This window comes from Cupressus sempervirens, chromosome 4, assembly GCF_028749045.1.
Source record: "Cupressus sempervirens isolate cs-2001-9-10 chromosome 4, ASM2874904v1, whole genome shotgun sequence".
In the NCBI taxonomy this organism is placed as follows: Eukaryota; Viridiplantae; Streptophyta; class Pinopsida; order Cupressales; family Cupressaceae; genus Cupressus; species Cupressus sempervirens.
In genome coordinates, this window is record NC_143121.1 from 862,748,913 (window position 1) to 862,770,706 (window position 21,794).

Genomic DNA, 21,794 nt, shown 5'->3' on the forward strand with positions numbered 1-21,794 from the left:
AAGGAAAAAAAATTGGAGGGAAAACACTCTCCCAAGCCTTTGGGTTATTTCCCTATGTTATCACCAAGCCATAACTTGATCAGGTTTCTAGGATTCAAATAATCTGACCAGGTTGTGAAAATGAAAAAGTGCATTCAAAACCCAATTGGGTTTTGAAGAACTAAATTTAGACTTTACTTTGAAGGCCATAACTTTCACATACGGAGTCTGATTCACTCCATTCAAAATGTTTTGGAAAGATATTGAAGAGATCTACAAAATCTTGTAGATAAATAAATTTTATGTCATCAAAATTTTATTTTCCATCAATTTCAATTAAGCATAATCTAAAATAGGTAAGCATTATTTTCCAAATGTGTCATTAATAGGTAGACATGAATGCTAAATATTTTTAACACACTCTCTCACTCTCTCTCTCTCTCTCTCTCTCTCTCTCTCTCTCTCTCTCTCTCTCTCTCTCTCTCTCTCTCTCTCTCTCTCTCTCTCTCTCTCTCTCTCTATCTCTCTCTTTCTGAAACACACATTAAAAAACTCACTCACTAACTAAATAACTCCTAATATATCCCTCTTACTAACTCCTAACCTCTCTCTCTTTATCTAACTTGTTATCCTTGAGCATTGTCTCTCTCTGAGTAATCTCTAAGCCCCTTTCTCTCTCTCTCTCTCTCTCTCCATCCTATCTCATGCTCTCCATATTTCTCACTCTCTCCATCCTATCCCCTAATCTCTCTCTCTCTCTCTCTCTCTCTCTCTCTCTCTCTCTCTCTCTCTCTCTCTCTCTCTCTCTCTCTCTCTCTCTCGTCCTATACCCTCTCCCTCTTCCTACCCTAGGAAGAGAGAGAGGGGATAGGATAAGAGAGAGTGAGAATGAGAGAGATATGAAGTGATGGAGAGAGTGAGAGCGTATTGGACATGGAAAGAGAGTGAGAAATATGGAGAGAGAGAGAGAGGGAGGGTTAGGAGTTAGTGAGAGGGGGGATAGGATATAGAGATAGAGAGAGACTGTGAGAGAGAAGGGGGTAAGATAGAGAGTGAGAGAGAGGGAGTGGTGGAGAGAGGGAGAATAGGATAGGATGGAGATGGAGCGAGAGAGAGAGATTAGGGGATATTATCGAGAGAGTGAGAGGGGATCACACATGAATAGAGAGAGTGAGAAATATGGAGAGAATGGGATATGATGGAGAGAGAGAGAGAGAGGAGGGGCAATAATATGGAGAAAGAGAGAGAGGGCTAAGGGATTACTTAGAGAGAGAAAATTCTTAAGGGTAATGTGAGAGAGAGAGAGAGGAGTTAGTTAAAGAATGCTATAGGTTAGGAGCTATTAAGAGAGATATATTAGGGTTTATTTAGTTAGTGAGTGAGTGTGTGTATTTTTTTTGAGAGAGAGAAAATAAAAATATGTTAGCATTCGTGTTTACTTATTGATTACACATTTGGAAAGCAATGACTACCTATTTCAGACTATGCTTAATTCAAATTGATGGAAAATAAAACAATCTATGACATAGGATTGATTTATCTACATAATGTTGTAGAGATCTTCAATAGCTTTCCAATGCATTTTGAATAGAGTCAATCAGACTCCAAATTTGAAAGTTATAGCTTCTAGAGTAAAGCATATTTTTGTTTCTTCAAAACCAGATTAGGCTTTGAAGATGTTTTGTCCTTGAAACCTGATCCAATTATTAATGTCTTTGGTTTTTTTTTTGTGGTGTCCACTAAATTGTACACTATCTTGGTGCACACAAGTTGTCTAACACTCAAAAGACTATGTTTAAAACCACCCAGAAAGTAAACATCTTTAGTATTAGTCTTTCCATCAAGTGTAATATATCCTTTTCCTTTTATGTTACATGCTACATTATTTCCAAGTCTCAAATTCCACCATTATAACTCTCAAGTTCAATAAATTTTTTCAAGTCTCATATCATATGATGGGAACAACCACTATCTATAATCCAATCAGACTTTTTCTTTTCAACTTGTGATACCAATTCTCTTTCTTTTATTTCTTCTTTTTTAGTGCTCTCTTCTTTAATAAAAACAAATCCAATTTCATCATCATCCCCATTATCACCATCATTCAAGAATTCTACCATTTTTAAATAATATTCACTATCCTCATTAGAATAAAAGAAATCCTTAGCCACTCTTGATTTATAAGGCATTTTTGACTTAAATGTATTTTCTCTTTTAGGACGCTTAGAGGAATAAGGACCAAATTATCTACATGTCCAATAAACAATAATTTTGTTACCCTTAGATTCTCTCTTCATAGGTAGGACAATCCCTTCTTCAATCTTCTTGTCTTCTTCATCTTTTGTTTAGTTGCTACTACCATAGTCTCTACTTGTACTTACACTTATTGTCAACATAGGCCTGCCTCTTTGTATGCTAAAAGCAGTCTCCACTCTAAGAAATTATTCACTTTGTTACATCCACATTTTAGATGTCTACAATCTTGTAAGAAGAGTTTCTCTTGTAAAGTTAGGTGTGCAAGGAATAACATGTTCAATCATATGTGTTGCTTTTTTATAAGCAAGTGTCAAGGTCTTCAATATTTTGTATAGAACTTGATCTTTTGATTTTTCTCCTCCACAATTCTTTATTCCTATGACAATCTCTAATATCCGAGAAAAGCATGCTCTTACAGTTTCATCTTCCAACATCTTAGCATCTTGAAATAAACATATCCAACTCTGTAATGTAGCCTTTTTAGCATGTTTATCTCTCAATATTTAGTTTCAGAAGAGCTAACAACAATGCTTTTCTAGCAACCATATTCTAAGTGGATAGATTTTTCTCTGCTTCCTCACATCCTTCAACCTTGTCTTCTTCAATCACAGTTTTAGGCTTTGTAGTAACCAACCAAAGTTCTAGACCCATGCATAAAAGGCATCTCTTCATCTTTTGTTTCAGTTGTCATAGTTAACTCCATCAAAATTTGGATTATATTTTCTTAAATATGTCATAGATCTCCTTTTAAGTTGTTAAGATTTTCCTTCAAGGACCTAATACTCTGATACCAATGGTTAGAGAGTAAAGTCCACCAAGATGATTGGGGGTGTGGGGTGAATCAATTATTTATTTAAAACAACTCTCAATGTACATTTATTAATTTTGAAATGTGTAAATAGTAGATATAACAACCATAGAAATATAACCATGCACAATAACACCATATATGTTAACTAGGGAAACTCTTGATCAAAGAGAAAACCATGGTGGGGATGATACCCACAAAATAATGTACTAATATAAAAGTTCCTTGTTAGAGGATAAACCCTATTAGGAGTTAGTAAAACAAAATCAATACATACGAGTCATTGTTAGAAGATTTTGAATCCCTATTAGGAGATTCCAACCTTGTTAGGAGTTGTGCCAACCTTGTTAGGAGTTGAAAGGAAGGCAACTAAACCCACTATCCAAATAGCCTCTGTATTATTCCTTCTGAGTAATACAATTTGGAATAAAAATTTTCCAACTAATAAATTTTCTTTCCAAATACAATTCCTTGTAAGATCATCATGCCTTAACTACACCAAACTCTTCTATGATCTTCACAAGTTTGTATATCAAGCTTGCACAATATATATTACAAAGACATGACCGCATACCATACTTTGCATCCAAGGAAAACATATTTCCTTTGTACCAAGTCCTAAAACAAGTTATTGATTCATCCTTGAGGCTTTCCAATTTACAATGATAATATAGGACCTTCTAAATATATTACAATACATGTTATATTACACCTTTACACTTTATCCAAGATTACACACAAACTATTGTCTCACAATCTTTATAACTATTCATTCAATGATCTTCAGATTATGCCCTCCTAAAAGTGGTATCTTAACAATTCTTCAACCTCTTTCTCATTCCTCTCAAGCCAATTCCATCCATGTGAGGAGATAGGATCAAAACAATAGTACCCACTTTCTAGAAATGCTCTTCACAACTTTGTCTAGTCTTCATATTTATGTACATGCTCTTAACTATAGCATATAAACATAGTATATAACATATCCTCAAGTATGAATCATCTAATCATTAATTCTCGAACTACACAAAATGCTTCTATCTTTGTAACTGTGGCAGTCTTCACAAAATAACCAATATGTTGACATCAATGAAAAATATTGTTATGAATGCAACACATAAGCTCTGAATCATGTCTCCAAAAATGCTAATATACTCCCATAGGAATATCATCAACATCTATGCTAACATGTTGTTGTTGGATCATATATGTATCTAAATCTAGATTGTAAGCTTTCAAACATATTATGTCATTTGTTCCTTATGATTTGGGACTCAACCTATTTATTGTAATGTGTTTCCTATTCTTAGGGAATGTTTTGGATTGTGAGACCAACCTATGTGTTGTGATGTATAAATATTATAATGTCATGTATCTCTTGAGGTGTTGGTTAGGAACATAGAATTGAATATCATTTTAATTGGGTTTAATGTCTCTAACTGAAGATTATAAGCAAGAAGGCATGTACGAGCCTAACATGTAAGAAGGCCAATTCTTGAACCTATTTACGTTTAATTATTCATTAATGAATGTTAATCTTTCGTAGTTCTCTCTAAATTTTTATTTTTTCTATTGTGTTTACTCTTTTGGCATGATTGGAAAAAGCTCCACGAGATCTCTCCAATTAGGGACTATGTTTGTATTTCTCAAACAATACTTTTAAATATTAGATTCCAAATGTTTGTAACCTATCCTATCCCTATTTTTTGTAATTTGGACCACTTTAAACTATTTTTAACGTGTTCCTAGACATCGCACACTTCACACCAATTATATCAAAAAACCTCCTAATCATGATACACAATTATTTAAAATTCTTTCATCTACTCTTCTTTTTCTAATAAGAAATTGGCTAGAGGAAACACAAGGCTCAAGAAAATTCTAAATAGTAACTAGGAATTTAAGGGATACATAATTGAATCTTTTAGGGGTTTGGGCAAGGGGTATGTTTCCTATACATTTTATAACCTTGACCATGTTTGGATGGTTCTTTATTATGGGTCATGGATTATTTGTGGCCAAATCTATTGTGTTCAAGCCCAAGACTTAGATTTTCACTCTAAAAGTATTAATGAATCTAGAAATATCCCATATAGGTAGAATTTCCCTATCTTAACATGGAATTTCCTTATTTCTTTTAAAACATTATAGGATAAGTGATAAAGGTCTGTGATTCAAACACCACTGTAACAAATGCCCTAGCTCATGAACTCACCCTAGGGCCTATGTTGAAATGTCCCTAACTTTCCCTTTTCCCAACTCTATTAATTTAGCAACAAAAATTTTTGAATTTGAATAATGAATTCACTACCTTAACAAGACCAATGCTTATTTCTGCTATATAATTGAAGGGAGTCTAATCTATAATTCTCCATTCCATAAACCTAAATTTCTTTAGTGAGATGTTGATAATATCGACAATACTACTTTAGTTCTTAATGGTGAGGTACAAATTAACTCCCAAGTTCAGCCTCCCTCTTCTAAGCCCCTTAATCTCACTCTTAATACTCAACCATCTTCTTCCACACCTTCCACTTTCCTCCTCCACCCATGTCATTCAAAATGAAGCCTGTATAAATATTCAATAACATACATGCAAACTAGAGCCTCTAAAAGGAAAAAAATGATGCCCCTCACTATGATAAAATTATCTCACCCCTTTAATCTAATAACAAAAACTCTACTAATTATATCATGTCTTATCAACATAAAGTCCTAATGAATAATAAGCCTTAGTATATATCTCTGAAACCACCTCAATAAACTGCACCTATGGACTTCATTTATCAAGAGCCTGGTAGGGATGACCAAAATCATTTTATGATTAGCCAGATTAATTTTATCTAATCTATTTAGGAAATCCTCGTAGATACTTCTCAATGAAGAGTGTCATTTAGTCATGGAATGTGTTGGGCTTGACTATCCCCACCCATAAATACTAGGTCAAAAGCTCTATCTGGACCCATCCAACTGATGTTCTTATGTTACAAGAAGTAAAATTTGGTGCGGTTAATTTTGATGTTACCCTTGCAAATATTTGGCCAGAATCTCAATTTCTTCATACCAACTATACAAATGGTGATGGTGGTGTTTTCTTGTCCCTTGCTTCATGGCTAGAAAAGTATATTTTGACAATTGGTTCACATGCAAACAATCAGTATGTCAAGGCTAGCACCCTCATAAATGACATGTTTATGTTTTTTTCTCAATCTACACCCTTAGCTCTCTAATTGGGAGAATTACACTTTAGGAGTGGATTTGCACTACTCTTTCCATTGTGGAGTGGGTTTTGGGAGGTGACGTTAGCATGGTGGAATATCCTTTTGAATATAGATGGGACAATTCTTCTCAACTTTGTCAGTTTGAATTTTAAACTTGGATATTGGTTTGGAACTCCCTTGGTGTTCATGATCACATGTTAGGAAAATGTGATACACACATGCCTTAGTGGTTTATGTAGATTAATTGTAGAGAAGGAATTATACTACAAATTAGTAGGCTAGACCATTTTTACATTCGGCCTTTTTAGTACATCCATCATTGGATTATCATCTTGTTTCTTTAGATTTTTCAACCATCCTTTCTGACCATATTCACATATTCATTATGTTATCACTCTCTCTAAATATTTGCCTCTTTCCAAAGACCTTCTTTTTAAATTTAATGTTTCCCATCTCAAGAATTAAGATTGCATATATGGTCTTTTGGCTATTTGGAGAGTTGAGCCTAGAACACAACAAGAAAGTTTCATTAATTGGTGGGGGGTAAAATGATAAGAAGTGTTCTGGCTTCCTTTTTGACTATGGGTAGAGAGTTCCTACAAAATTTTATAGACTTAAGAAATCCATTAAAGGTCAATTACAACATGGAAGATTATGTTTGGATTATGAGCCATGTAATATTTTTCTTTAGCAAAATGTGTCCAAGTCAAAATTTATATGCTTCAAAAAATTGGAGCTTATAAAGGAAAATGTTCTCAAATTCATGCATTTTTATGGTGATTTGAAGATGGTGATCATGGATCAAAATTTTTCATTCAAAATTTTTATTGCAAGCATACATCATAGCAAATTTCTACCATTAAATCCACTAATGAAACCTCACAAAATCACCACTCTAACATTATGAATAGCTTCTATGATCATGCTAAACCCTTTTTACTGACGATTCAACTAATGATATTCTAGTCCCCATCCTTAAAGAGAGTTTGAGCATGTATTATGAATAAAATAGGTCTCATCTACAACAAATTTCTTGAATACCTACTCTTCATAAAGGATATTGATGTTGCTATTCAATGCATGGCTTTAGAAAAATAATTCCACGAAGACGAACTCCCTGTGGAGTTTTTGAAAACTCTTTAGCCTCATATACAATAGGATTTCTACGTTGTTTAACTTGAGGGATTTAAAAATGGATCATTAGGAGCAGTGATTAATCAAGGGCTAATTAAACTTAATCCCAAAAGAAAAGTGGAAGACACTATTAATGGATGGCGACCAATTACCCTCCTTAATACTTGCAATGCAATAATTGCTGAAGATCTTGCATGTAAAGAATTAAATGCATTTCTCAAACAATTACATACCATTGAAATAAAAAAAAACTTCTTGGGGGGAAGATTTATCCTTGACTATTTGGTTCTTTCATGGGAAACAACTAAATGGGCCCAACAATCTTCTCAAGATGCTCTTATAACTAAGTTTGACTTTGATAAAGCTTATGACTGCATCTGCTAGCCTTTCATCCTTAATGTGTTTAAATGAATTAAATTTGGACCTAAAATATGTGGAAAATCAATATGCTATTCAAATATGCTTTTTCCAGAGTCGTTGTCAATGGCATGCTTTTGTTGTCATTTCCCTTGCAAAAGTCCACTAGACAAGGTTGTCCCCTTTCACCATTTCTTGATGCTATTTCAGTTTGTGCTCTTGGATATTTAATTTAGCACTCTCATTCGAATAGAATTATTCACAATATTTCATTCTCAACAATGTAGAAACACTTAATTCTCATTTTGCAAATGATAGTATGTCATTCATAAAATAATATGTAGAGGAAGTGACTAATATTTTGGATGTATTGGACCATTCCTACACCATTTCAAGGTTTAAGCTATCCATAGATAAAAATATATTTCATAATGACCCACCCAAACCCTTGGCCCCCTTTGATTTCTAGTGAATGAAGTGAGTTTAAACACGGTACCATCACTAGATATCATGGTATTCCCTTTGGCATTGGAGTTTCACTTCAAGAGATGTGGTCTTGGTTCATGCATAAAATAAAAATCAAATTTATGAATTGAACTATTAAGTTCCTTCCCATGGCTAGTAGAATCCATGTTGTTAACAAGATCCTATTAGTTAGTCATGTTTACATATCATCTGGCTATGGCTACTTTACATTACCCTCTAACAAGAAAAAAATTGTCCTCTGGCTACTTGAAATTACCTCAAGGGAAGACACCTATTTAGAAAAGGTATTTGCAAGGTTTTGTGATTTATGGGCCTCTCTTAGGTATGACTGGAAATCATGTGATGAAATCAAGTCATAGTTCCATGTCTACTTAGTTTACAAAAGCCCAATCCTGAAAATCCAACAACTTGTGAGCCTCGAGTTGTGTTTTTTTATGTCCACTCCATGCCATGATAATTTCCATAAGGACTGCAAATGACCCAACAATCATAATTTTTGAAGTTTCCCACTCATATTTGTGTATAAATAGCTTCTCCCTTCATTCCCCTTTCTCACTGACTCAATATCAAAGGACATTAGCTCACTTGCTAGAATGAAAAATTATTCATGTCAAAATTTTGCTTGGCAATTGACTCTCATTTATCATCCCACAACTGTCTTGCCCCTTCTGCTCTAAAAAAGAGATTGTCAAACACGCCTTTTGGTTTTTCCTTGAATACCAACAACTCTAGAAGTTCCCCTTCTCCAATTTTCTTGCTTTATTCCCTCAAGGTTGTTCTTGGAAAAAATCCTTGGTTGGTCTTTTCTTGACCCCTAATATTATCATGCAATTCTTGAAGAACATAATCCCTAAACACATTTGGAGAATTAGCTACACGGTTTCCATTTCACGCACTTTCTACTCTCTAAAAGTAGAGTGCTTGATTATCACTTCAGATTTCTCTCCTATGCTTTGTACTCTTCAAGCTACTCTCTAGACCAATGCGGGCTTAGAAGATCAGTTGATGAGCTTCACAATCAACTTAGTGTGTTCGAAGCAAACTATAAAGTGCAAGAAAAAATAATTATCATTCAATTATCTTGGGGCACAATACATCATAAAAGAGTCATATGCTCTTTCAACAAAAAAATTAGTTGAAGGAGGCTGCCATGTTTATAGCTTGTATTGAACAAATATCTTGCAACTTATTAATCAACTTTGTATGTTATGGTTTATTTAGATTGACATACAAGCGCTTCGATGCACCATTGAATCCGTTTTCTACATTATGATGATTCCAAAGTTTCGAGTGAACTAACCAACTACTTAGGAATATGTTTAGGAACCATTTTGGCTCATAATGTATTATATTATGTAATGATCTTACGAAACCAAAACTCTTATTAATTGAAACAACATTTGTATCTAATATCCTTGTAAAATTTACCTTAAGTGAATAAAAAAAATTCTCCACTTCAACATACGGTATTTCATACACCGTGCATTCCATGGGATTTGGAAGACTCGTGGTATACGGATTCTTTGTTTGTTTTTGACTGAAGTCAAATGAAAACGGAATATTTTAAGTTTGATGACGTTGGGCGTTCTGTGCAGTCAGTGCTCTTTATAATATATAGAGCCCCGGGTTCCCCCAAATGCATATGTAGCAGTTCAGAGATTAAATCCCGCCGCTTTTCTGATCTGAGCATCAGCTTTGTAGCAATGGCTGCAGATTACGATGGACTCGATCCTGGTTTTGATCTCGATTATTCTGTCATAAGTAGCGAAAATGCTTGCTCTGTAATGGAGGAAATGCTTGACCTTGGAGCTCCTCTTTATGTGGAGGATGTGTTCCCATTCAAGGACCCTCCTTATGCTTCTACTGACACTTCCTGGCATTCGAATTCCTCAGAGGATTTGCATTGTTCAGAGGGATTTAATCAACTAGCGGTGAATTCTTTGCCCTGCTCTCAGCAAAGTGTGTGCGCACAGAGTGCTTTTTGCAAATATGTCAAAGCTAATCGAACTCCTGCTGTAGAATTTTCCAAAAGAGGCCAAATTTTGCAGAAGAGATGCTTAAATGTTCTCAGAAAAATAGAGAAGAAGCGAAAATTGACGAGGCAGGTGTCAATGCAAAGGGCGGCTCCCCCTCCTCCTCCTACTCAACCACAGCAGTCAAAATCAGGGCTTCAGAACAAATCGGCTTTTGATCATATGCTAGCCGAGCGGAACAGGAGAATCAAATTGAGACAGCACTTCTCAAATCTTTATGCTCTTGTGCCTAAAATCACGAAGGTATTGGACTCATCTTTTTTATCGTGATTTTTTTCTCGCGCAAATAAGTGATGTTATGAATCTGGAATCTTCAGATTGTCATGCTACCTTGAATTTTTGGATACAGAGAACATAGGTTTCCAGAGAGTCTCTTTATAAAGCTTCTGGGAAAGAAAATACTAATTTGATTTTTTAAATTGAAAGAAATTAGGGAACAGCAGATACTTACTGATTTTGAACTTTTTTCAGATAAATTTGCTCGTGAATATTGCGATTCATTCGAATTTTTTAATAAAATATTTTATGGGAACTCTGTAAGTCTCTTTAATTACAATTTAAAGAAGAGCAATAGCAGATCCGTGGTAATTTTCCGTGTAGAATTGTCCTTGCATGTTGCAATTCATTCGGAACCTTTGACAAATACTTTCCAACAACTCGACATTTCTCTCTCTACTGAGTACAGAAGAAAACAACAGCTGATACGTACTAATCTTAAACTTATTCAGCATAAAATTGTCCTGGGATGTTGAATTCTTTTGAATTTTGTATAATATTTTCCAAGAACTCTGTATTTCTCTCCGTGCTCGTAAAAGAAGAAGAAAACGGCTGATGCGTGGTAAGTTTAAACATATTCCATATAAAATTATCCTTGAAAGTTGCATCATCAGAGATTTTGAACATATATTTATCCAGAAACTCTTTGCGTCTGTTTCAGTACAGTTTAAAGAAAGACAACGACTGAGTTTTAGTTGCAATTTTGTTGCTGCCTCTGACTTCCGAATGATCTGTTAACAGAAAGATAAGCACTCGATACTGGCAAATACCACAAGCTATCTGCAGGAATTAAAGCACCGCGTTGACGAGCTGGAACAACAAAATCAGATATTGCAGGAATCAGTTTCCACAAATAAAGAGGATGGAAGTCGGGGGTTCGAATCCACGGAACAGTCGTATAGTTCAGACAACACAGTCATTTACAGTAGCAATGAAGTAACTTTGGAGCAATGGAAGGGGAGCTCCTGCAAAGTGAGCATGAAAATACTCACACAGAAAGACAAGTCTGCGTGTCCGGCGACTCTTCTGATCAAGCAACTAGATCTGTTGAGAAATAAACAACTGGAAATCCTTTCTATCCAGTCACAGGCAGAGTCATTTCAAGTGCGATCTGACATTCTCCTGAGACTAAACGTATGTATTTTTGTAAAATTTTCTTTAGATTTTTCAATCACAATTCTCAATCTCATTCTCTTTTGGAAATCCTTCCTGTTCTTATGAATTTTTTTCATATGGAATACGTGTGCAGGGTGAGGTCTGGGATGTTTCCAAGTGGCAAAATTTCGCCTCAACAATGAGAGAGTCACTGCTATGAGGAGAAGCCATGAATTAAAGATTCTGTTTTTTGGGTTGAGATTTAGTACTGAGTATGCTGTGTAAATTCAAGGCTCTAAGTAAAATATCTTTACAGAAACGACATCAGTACGACCGCCATTACCATTTTTCTGAGAGAACTTAGTAGGTCAATCAAGTTTTTTGTAATACCCCACTGACGTACCGTACTGTCATTGGGAAAAGCCCGTTTGGTCTCATAGTCAAAATTTGCCCAAGTACTGGGATTGGAAAATTATTAGAAAAATATAGAATTGGTAGGAATTTTTCTTCAATTTCCAGTTTTTATTAAATTAATATGATTATACATAGATCTGAGCACACTGAGTGTGGAATTTTAAATAGTAAGACGTTTTTTATTATAGAATAAGTATTTTTTTAATGAAAAGTCGATGTTTAGTTTAACTGTTATCAAAATGAATATCTATTTAAATCAAAAGTCTAATGAACATATATTTAAATTAAAAAAGTTATCTGTTATGAGCAAGGTGATTTGATTGGCATTCCAATATTATAATTTGTTCACTCCAAAGATTTAAACTTTTAATAGATTACAGAGTCAATAAAAATACAATGATAGTTACCAATTAAACTCATTTAATTCTTAGTATTAAATAATTAGCCTTATATTTCTCATCAATTTACTTTAAGCTAAGAAGAATATTGACTTGAGGAAAAAAAATCCATCAAATTGACCTTGAAAATGAGAAATGACCATTATAAAATATAATCAATATTGGGATATGAAAATATGAGCCAAAACAAATACATACCTTTGCAAGGGCTAGGATTGTAACACATAGTGAAGTAGAAATTTGGGCTAGGATTGTAACAAGATAGTGAAGTAGAAAATTATTATTGATCACATTATACTAATTATTCAATTTATTAGTAGAATTTCTTTTTCTAATTTGAATTTTTTATTAAAATAATTTGACTATATATATCTTAATAATGTGTTTAGTTGAATTTTTAAGAATCAATGACTTCTTCAAAGGTATCTAATATTGAAATATCTAGAAAATGTAGTTGGTTGAATGTCATATCAAAAGATTTTAACTTTTAATAAATGAGAAAGTCAATAAATACAAAATCATTCACCAATTACACTTCAACTATTTTTTAATATAAAAAAATTACCTTATCATATATTTATTCTCTTCACTTTATTTAATGATTTAAAAGATGATGTAGATTCAAATAAAATATTCATTATAGTGATCTTTAATCGACAAAGTATAATGTTTAAGATTATTTGTATTAGCCATCTATTCTCAAATAAAATTTACTACTCTAATTTTGAGTTGTAAGATAATCAAATTACCCATTACTTTTAAAAGATGTAAGGGGAAAATATTTAGTAAAAAAAACATTTTGTTCTATTTTTCAATATATTATATTAGTTATATCTTGCAAATTTTTAATTATTTTTTTGAAGGATAGATGAATTGGGTAAAGATAATTAAATTGAATGTTTTGGACACACAATAAATGTTTTTGTGGTTTATAAGTTATGTATTACAAGGTATGTTTGTAAAATATATTTGAAGATGATTGTGAAGAAAAAATTACTAGGTGGGTAAGTGCACAAAGTTATGGGCCAAGATGTCACCTTCTTTTTACCAATTCGAAGCAAGTGCGATCGCGCAATAGCATAATTGTAGTATTACGCAATCACACTATGGTTTGGATAGTGTGAACCATAGGCTTGGAAAATTTTCAAAATAGTGCGAGTGAGCTTTGTAAATTTACAACATTATATATTTCTAAGTAAAAACAAATTCTAAAATTTCAAGTAATGTGTGTTATAAGGGCTCTAAGGACCCCTTAACTCATATATAATGGTTTCAATGGGTCAAAAGGGGTTATAGATTATCTTATTATCCCCTTTTACCCATTTGATCACATAATGTTCTTAAAGAGGACCTCATACCCCTTAGCACACATATAATGTATCCAATGGGTAAAAAGTGAAATAGAGTATCCTATAACCCCTTTTGACCCATTTGATCTCATAGTGTATGTTTTAAGGGGTGTAAGGAGCCCTTTATGCATATGTATAATGGTTTGAATGGGTCAAAATGGGTTATATGGTATCATGTGACCCCTTTTGACCCATTTGATCACAAATGTTTGCCTTTAAAGGGCCCCTTAGCACACATAATCATATGATAAAATGGCATAAAAGGCATCATAGGGTACCCTATGACCCCTTTTAACATATTTGATCACATACTATGTGTCTTAAGGGGTCTATGAACCCACTAGCACACATATAATGGGTTGAAAGGGTTAAAAGGTGTTCAAAATACAATAGGGAAAGTAAACTCTGAGGGGGGGGGGGGGAGGAGGGGGGGTGAATTAGTCCTTCAAATCTTTAACCCTTAAAAACCATTCACCACACATCCATCTCACAATTTGCATGTAAATTGAAATAGCTAGCTAAACATATTCTTCCATAGCAAGAAAGAAAATAATATACAACACATATATGACACAAGATATTTGGCTACTCAGAAACCCTCCAATACGAAGGTAAAACTGAGGTGGGGATGACACCTACAAATCTCCACTACTACAGTAATAAAGTGTATCAAATGGAGGCTACAATATTTAATCATAAACTATGATGTACCTTGTGAAAGGTTTTCCCTGTTAAAGGCTTACAAGATTGTAAGATCTTACCCTATTAGATGTGTGACTAATTAAAGGACTTAAACTTACAATTAAGTAAGCACCCTATTAAAAGATTTAAAACAGCCTATTAGGACTACTTTGTTAAGAGATTTAATTGATTAACCTATTAGAATGTCTCAGTAATGATCTTGTGGTGCACTCTGCTACTAGATAATAGATCACCTCTTTCCTAATGCGTACTTGATCCTCTCTATTCAGATGTATCACTTATGTCCTCTATTTTCCTTTAACTGATTATGCAATGTATCTCAATTCACAACTCCTTGGCCACCATGAATGCTTTGTTTGTGCATGCAAACTTCTCTCTTCCCTCCTTCCACACTTTCTTCTTTTAGGGTTTGTCCCCCTTATGAAGACTTAGGTGACTTAGGGTTAGGTATGAATCAATGAATATGATTCACCCATTTTGTTGCTTAATCCATCCCTGTAACTGATTGGTTGTATGTACTACATAGGGATTCTCAATGTAGATTTGTCCTTATCATCTAGAATCACAAAAAAATCTTTAAGTCAGCTCAAAAATGGTTTATATAGTAGTTTGTGCCATTACAAACAACTATGTCAAAATTGTTTTACTCAACACTTGAAGTGTTTGATGCTTGGCATCCACTGTATTTTCAATGCTATAACTCAACCTTTGAATGACTCGACATCTAAACGACTCGACATCTACTATCTTCTCGGCACTCAAGTAACTTGACACTTACTACTTATTCAACATATACTATATAACTCACTCAACATACACTAACTAACATCTTATGCTTGACATACATTCATTGTTCAACATGAACTAAGTAAATGAATTAAGTGTATTGTCATTCATATGTCAAAATCAATATGAGATTAACAATCTCCTCCTTTGATATGAGTGGAAAAAACACTTGGTCATGCATGAATAACCTTAGCTCTTGAGCATAACTCAGATAATCTCTATTAAGTGCTAAACTTACATAGAAAATTTCAAAACTTCAGAATTTTGCAAAAACTTACTTATGAGTTATTAGTCATACCTCAAAATTTTATAACTCCCCCCAAATTGATTGTTTTTTTTTTGAATCTATGTAGTGCGTGCCCCTAGTTTGCATTTTGTTATTATTGCTAAACTTTTTTAGGCTAGTTTCATGCGTGATGATTATTACAGTGTTTTTAGTTATTGATGATTGTTAGAGTAAATAATTAATTATTAATTATTCATTCTATTTACTTAAGCTTACTTCGGTTAATGCATTTATTTAATATTTAGTATTTAATGCATGTTGTTGTGAGTTGTTGACAACACGGGAGTTTGTTCCCTTCTAGCATGTTCCACCTTTTTGTGGAAGAGTGCTTGGTTGTCAACCTTATCTTCTACCACCTTCCAACTTGTTCTACAAGATTCCATGAGGCCTTTATAAGTAGCATCTCCCTCATTGTAACTCATAACGCATTCTCATTGTAAATACATATTTTTTTATGTTTTCATATTTTCTCTCTCATGTCCATTTAAGGTTTTTCCCTTACTCTACGCTCTTCCTTCCCTGGCTTCTCTTTGGATATTGCATGTAGGTGATCTTGGGCATCTTCGAAGTTGGATTTTATCAACTCTAACATGGTATCAGAGCCTCCCTGCTGCTTCTTTGTTGAAGGGTTTTTGAAGCCATGATTCGAAGACACAAACCCTAGTTTGTTTGTGCATTTTTCTTCAAATCTGGGGGACAAATTTTTTTGGGAGCACATTGGACCCAAATGGATGCTGCCATTAGATCCGAAAGGTCGTTTGCAGTCAAGATTCATATAAAACTTTTTGATTTTGGAGACAGAGCTCTGGGAGGCAAAAAAATTTTGTTTCAAGCCCTACCGTACGAACTGTACAAACGTAGCATTAAGAAAATTTAAAAAAAAAAATTCATAGCACTGTTGGGCAGCCACCAGCATGCCACCACAACACTACCCAACGACTGCCCATGCTCCACCTGACTCCAGTGTGCCACCCTTGCTACGCCCGACCTCCACCTAAGTTGCACCGCCGCTGTTTGGGCCACCTCTGCCAACGACACCTCTTGTCTCCACCACCCATGCCTCGCTTAGCCAGTGGTTGAAACTCGTTTGTAGCCTCTGTGCCACTCTACACATTATGTAGCCTGCGTCATCATTCGTAGCTAGTGCGAGGGTGACACGTGGCCTGGGTGCCACATGGCACCTTGCCACGTGGACCTGTCACGTCATCCCTACCACATCATCTTCTTTGCCATGTGGCACCTTTTTTGCACCGATAGGTCCCAGGCTGTCAAATTTAGCACAGTGAAATGCTAACATCAGCATACCTTGCTTGCACATCTCCTAGGTCTTTTTTGACCTACTCTTGGTTTTTTGGCCATAACTTGAGCATACAGAGGTATTTTTTTGATCCAAAAGAAGCGTCGAAAAGTTGGTTTCGAGACAGAGACATTGGTATAGGTATTTTTAGGTTTTGATGTAGTTTTATTGCTATTTTTCTATTAAAGTTCAAAGTTGTATTTTTGACTCCGGCTTGCATATCTTTTGCGTCCCATGTCAATTTTTTGAAAAGGTTATATTTTTGGAAAGCTAGTTTTGTCATCTTTTTAGAAATGTAGTCCTTTTCCTTAGATTTTGGCCCATGCTCTTTCTATCATGTTTTTGGCATTTTTGGTCCATGGTGGATATCTTGGGTGTTTTAGGTTCGAGGATCATTTTCCTGCCATGGTTTCTTTTGTTTTGGGCTGTCCTATCTTTTGTGTTAGCTTTTTTCCTATTTTGATCATTGTAGACATCATTTGTAAACTCTTTTGTATACACACTGAGATAAAGTGTCACTTTTGCATTTCGAGGTCATGAACGTTGTTTTGAGTCAGTTGTACATGCACTATTTTTATAAATCACCATTGGGGGGATAGTTGGTTGCTATTTTAGGTTTTCTCCCTTTGTCAAGTGAGTGTCCCTTCCATGACATTAGCCCCATGCAACGTTATTCTGACTGTGTCTTTATAGGTGTCTCTACCTCTTCCTCTCTTGTCATTCTTGGTTCCTCTATAGGAGATTTTTGGCCCACCTTCTCAATTGCCTATCATCTCACCCCATCTGCATTAAGGGGGGTTATGTTGTTGTTCTAATGCATCTATGGTTCAATAGTGTGAACTATGTATTTAGTGGTTGATCCTATATATGAGGTGATTGCAGTGGCTGGCTACCTATGCATTTTGGTGAGATGGATCATCTACCATATAGACATGCTCAGTTTGTGCCTTCTTCTATGGAGGTTCTTCAGATCAACAGTTTCTTCTTGATGGCAAAGTTTTTGCAACTTCTTCATGCTTTAGTGATGCTCTTCATGATCAGTCCTTGTTCCTATTTTAGGGGACATTTTCCTAGTTGGAGGCTTCTTCAGTTCTTCACTAGGTTTTTACCTCTTTTTGGGGGAGGGTTTTTCCCATGTGGTTTTCTCTCTTTTCCCATTTATAGAGGTTTCTTTTTTGTTGCATTGTACATGGGTACCTAACATGGCCTTGTTGCTGGGACCCATTTTTGCATTTCTTATTTTTGTGAGCTTAAGGCATTCCCCTAAGTTGCACTTAAATGGGAGTGTTAGAGTAAATAATTAATTATTAATTTTTCATTCTATTTACTTAAGCTTACTTAGGTTAATGCATTTATTTAATATTTAGTATTTAATGCATGTTGTGGTGAGTTGTTGACAACATGAGAGTTTGTTCCCTTCTAGCATGTTTCACCTTTTTGTGGAAGAGTGCTTGGTTGTCAACCTTATCTTCTACCACCTTCCAGCTTGTTCTACAAGCTTCCATGAGGCCTTTATAAGCAGCCTCTCCCTCATTGTAACTCATAACGCATTCTCATTGTAAATACGTTTTTTTTTGTTTGCATATTTTTTCTCTCATGTCCATTTAGAGTTTTTCCCTTGCTCCATGCTCTTCCTTCCTTGGCTTCTCTTTGACAGGATATTGCATGCAGGTGATCTTGGGCGTCTTCAGAGTTAGATTTCATCAACTCCAACAATGATGATTAGTTAGATGGTTTATTATCACATGTGTTTTATTATGGATACTTACCGCATACTACATGTGTATGGTGTGCGTGTTTGTTTTTTTTATGTATGGTGTTTCTGATGTGGTTAAGGGAGTCATAGTCACCTGCTAGTCAGGATCTACATGATGCACCACTTCTTGCCATTGCTTGTTTAGTTTAGAATATTATGTTTCTACATGCATGGATTTTATGTAGGTACTGGGTATCGACTTCCCTAAATTGCCAAGATGAGCGTACCCTATCACATTATCTCAATGGTAAGAGGGGAGATAAATTCTTGAGTCCAAATCCTAAACCTTTAAGCCATTTGTTCTAGAAAATTAGGACAATATATGAGTTGAATACATTTTGAATGCGTTGAATGATGTTAATTCATGATTATAACCCTTTAGTTTGTTTTTGTATGTGTTTTGCTATGATGGGTTTTCGTATTTTGTTTTATGAGTCTTTGATAGATTTTCTATTAATGAGTCAAATTAAATGATTAAATTAATGATTTAATTTAATGGAAAATTATTATGATATTTTAATATTTAATTAATTGGGAAATTAATTAAATAAAAGGAATTAAATTTGATGATGAAAGTTATAAGAATAAATTTAGAATGTGATAATATTTATTTAATTTAATAATAATAAATTTAGAGTTCATTTTTAAATAAATGCTAAATACTATTATTATTTAAGTTAATAAATATTTTATCAATTAACATTTCAAAAATTAATTAAACCATGAAAAGATATTAATTCAAAAATTTCGTAAAGTATGCATGTGATTAAAATATAATAAATTAAATTTAAAAGTGAAAATATATTATTTTATTAAAAGCTTTAAGGTAAAAGCCTACAACACAATGGTAACTTGCGAGCCTTTCATGTGGGAGGTCTTGGGTTTGAATATACCTTCGCTTAACATGTAATAATAATAAATTCCAACAAATAATAATAATTAATCTAGGATTTGGCCGTTTTTTGATCAAAATTTTTTTTTATTAAAAGTTTTAGAGATTGCATAATGCGTGCATGAGATTAAAATTTAATAAATTAATTAAAAGAGAAGTCAAGTAAAAATAAAATAAAATAATTTAATAATGCAATTAATGTGCATGGAAAAGATAAAAGAAAGATTAAGAAAAGTTAATGGAGAGTTAAAATCTGGTGAGTAGAGAGTTCTCTTAGGTGAACACACAATTAGTGCCCCGATTTAAGGAGAGAACTCCTTATCACAATTTGGGGGTTCATTTTTGAGGGACAGTGAATTTTGGAAGGGAAAATAATTTTGGAAAAGAGAAGGCTTTTGAGAGGAGGGATTTCTCTACAATCTTCTTGGCGTAATGATTAGCATCAGAGTCTAGGTAGGTGCTTGTGTTTATTTGCTCAATTTATTACGCTCTTCTTTTCCTGTCTTTGTCGTGACTGTGGATTGATTGTCTGTGTTTTACTATGATAAATCTTTCAATCTTTTAATCTAAAATTTCTTATATGCATGTTGTTTTCATCTATATATGAGAAGATTAAAACATTAGAGCAATCCTCCATCCGTAGAATTAAGATTGAGAAGTTAAATCTGGGTAAGGTTTTGAAAGAAAAGGAAATTCTAAAATGAGAAATACGAATGGTTGATAGTAATTCTTCTATCAAACTATACTTGCAAATGATATTAAAAAACAATAATATAAAAATTATATATTAAATTTTATTTGAGGAGGTTATTGTTTTATAAAAATTAAAAAATATATATATATTGTTTGAATTTGTTTTATAAATTTTAATAAATTTTAAGTAAAAAAAAAGGAAATAAATAAATAAATAAATAAATAAATAAATAAATAAATAAATATATATATATATATATATAGGGGGGAGGGGGGGAGGTGGGGCCACCAACCCCCCACCTCCCAACACCTTGGCCAGCATCGGCGGTAGTTGTACCTACTATCACAGGTACTGTGATAGCCATCGCAGGCCCTGTGACAGTAGGGCATGGCTGCACAACCTTTTATTTAAACTGATGGCTATTATAAACAACCCTACGAATATGGCAAAAATTCGCAGTAAATGTGGTATGTGATTTTAATTTTTATATATTATTTAATTAAATTTTATTAATTTTTTTAAATATTAATTATTAATAATTTTAATAATAGTTTTATTTAATTATTAATTTAATTATCATAAAATTTAATTAATAATTATTAACAATAATAATAATAATTTTTTAATATTATTGTTAATTATTATTTAAATTAATAATATTTATTAATAAGATTTGACTATTACTTTATTATTATTTAAATAATATTTATTAATAAAGTTTTATTATTTTTTATTAAATTAAATATTAATGCATTTAAGTATAGTTAATTTTTAATTAATGAAAATTATTGATAATTTTATTAATTATTAATGACTAATAGTTATTAAGATATTAATATAGTTATCTATGTAATTATTAATTAATTGTAAATTAATTAAGTTTAATTGATAATTAAAGTTAGTGAATGGAGTTTTAATCTATTTAATTATCGATAATACTAATTTTAATAAAATTGTAAATTATTTTTGAAATTCGATAGGTATTATTTAATAAATTTAAATAAATAATTACCTTTGGTCATTTTGGAAAAATTTACTTAAATCAAACTAGGGTAATTGTACCATTATTTAAATTTAAGAACGAGATAATTTGTAAGAGTAACCATGGATTTTATTTCTTTAAAACATATGTTCAATTGGGAATGAAAACCTTACATTAACTCAACAATATATTATCAATCAAACCCAACTGTGAGATTATCCTATTTTTTGTGTGATGTCTATGTTTGGGGATTGTGGTTGACTAGAGTGTTGACTAGTTTAGGACATATACTAGAGGCTTGGGAGTTATGCGATTGTGATGTTAAGATATTTGCTCTCGATTTTTCTAAGCCCAACTATGGTAATATGTCTAGTATGCTCTATGAGATGTTTTGATGCATTGATTGTTTTTTCTTTCCAGTGTTCTCTTGTGACACTGAGGTGAAATGTATGACATTCTTGACTTCACCATTTTTGAGTCCTTGATCAGTTATATTTGAATTGCTTTCTAGTCACTTTGATAGGATTGAGGTGTTTGATTGTTTTGTTCTTGATGATGTCATGTTGTGGTATGTTTGACTTAGCCATTATGAG

General features: G+C 33.4%; 1 protein-coding gene across 1 annotated transcript; it reads left to right on the forward strand.

The window, feature by feature from the left end:
• The first annotated feature begins 9,788 nt into the window (after positions 1-9,788).
• LOC149564149 (uncharacterized) lies at positions 9,789-12,193 on the forward strand. Its single transcript, XM_089828298.1, has 3 exons — positions 9,789-10,517; positions 11,292-11,684; positions 11,800-12,193. Exons 1-3 carry the CDS (start codon positions 9,789-9,791, stop codon positions 11,863-11,865), a joined length of 1,188 nt encoding a protein of 395 aa, XP_089684424.1. The 3' UTR covers positions 11,866-12,193.
• The last annotated feature ends 9,601 nt before the right edge of the window (positions 12,194-21,794 follow it).

What these genes read in the sequence shown, in the direction of transcription:
- LOC149564149 (XM_089828298.1), top strand. Translation starts at nt 9,789, where the DNA reads ATGAAAACGGAATATTTTAAGTTTGATGACGTTGGGCGTTCTGTGCAG. An exon ending in TTGTGCCTAAAATCACGAAG is followed by an intron (nt 10,518 to 11,291) that starts GTATTGGACTCA and finishes ATCTGTTAACAG; the next exon opens with AAAGATAAGCACTCGATACT. An exon ending in ACATTCTCCTGAGACTAAAC is followed by an intron (nt 11,685 to 11,799) that starts GTATGTATTTTT and finishes ATACGTGTGCAG; the next exon opens with GGTGAGGTCTGGGATGTTTC.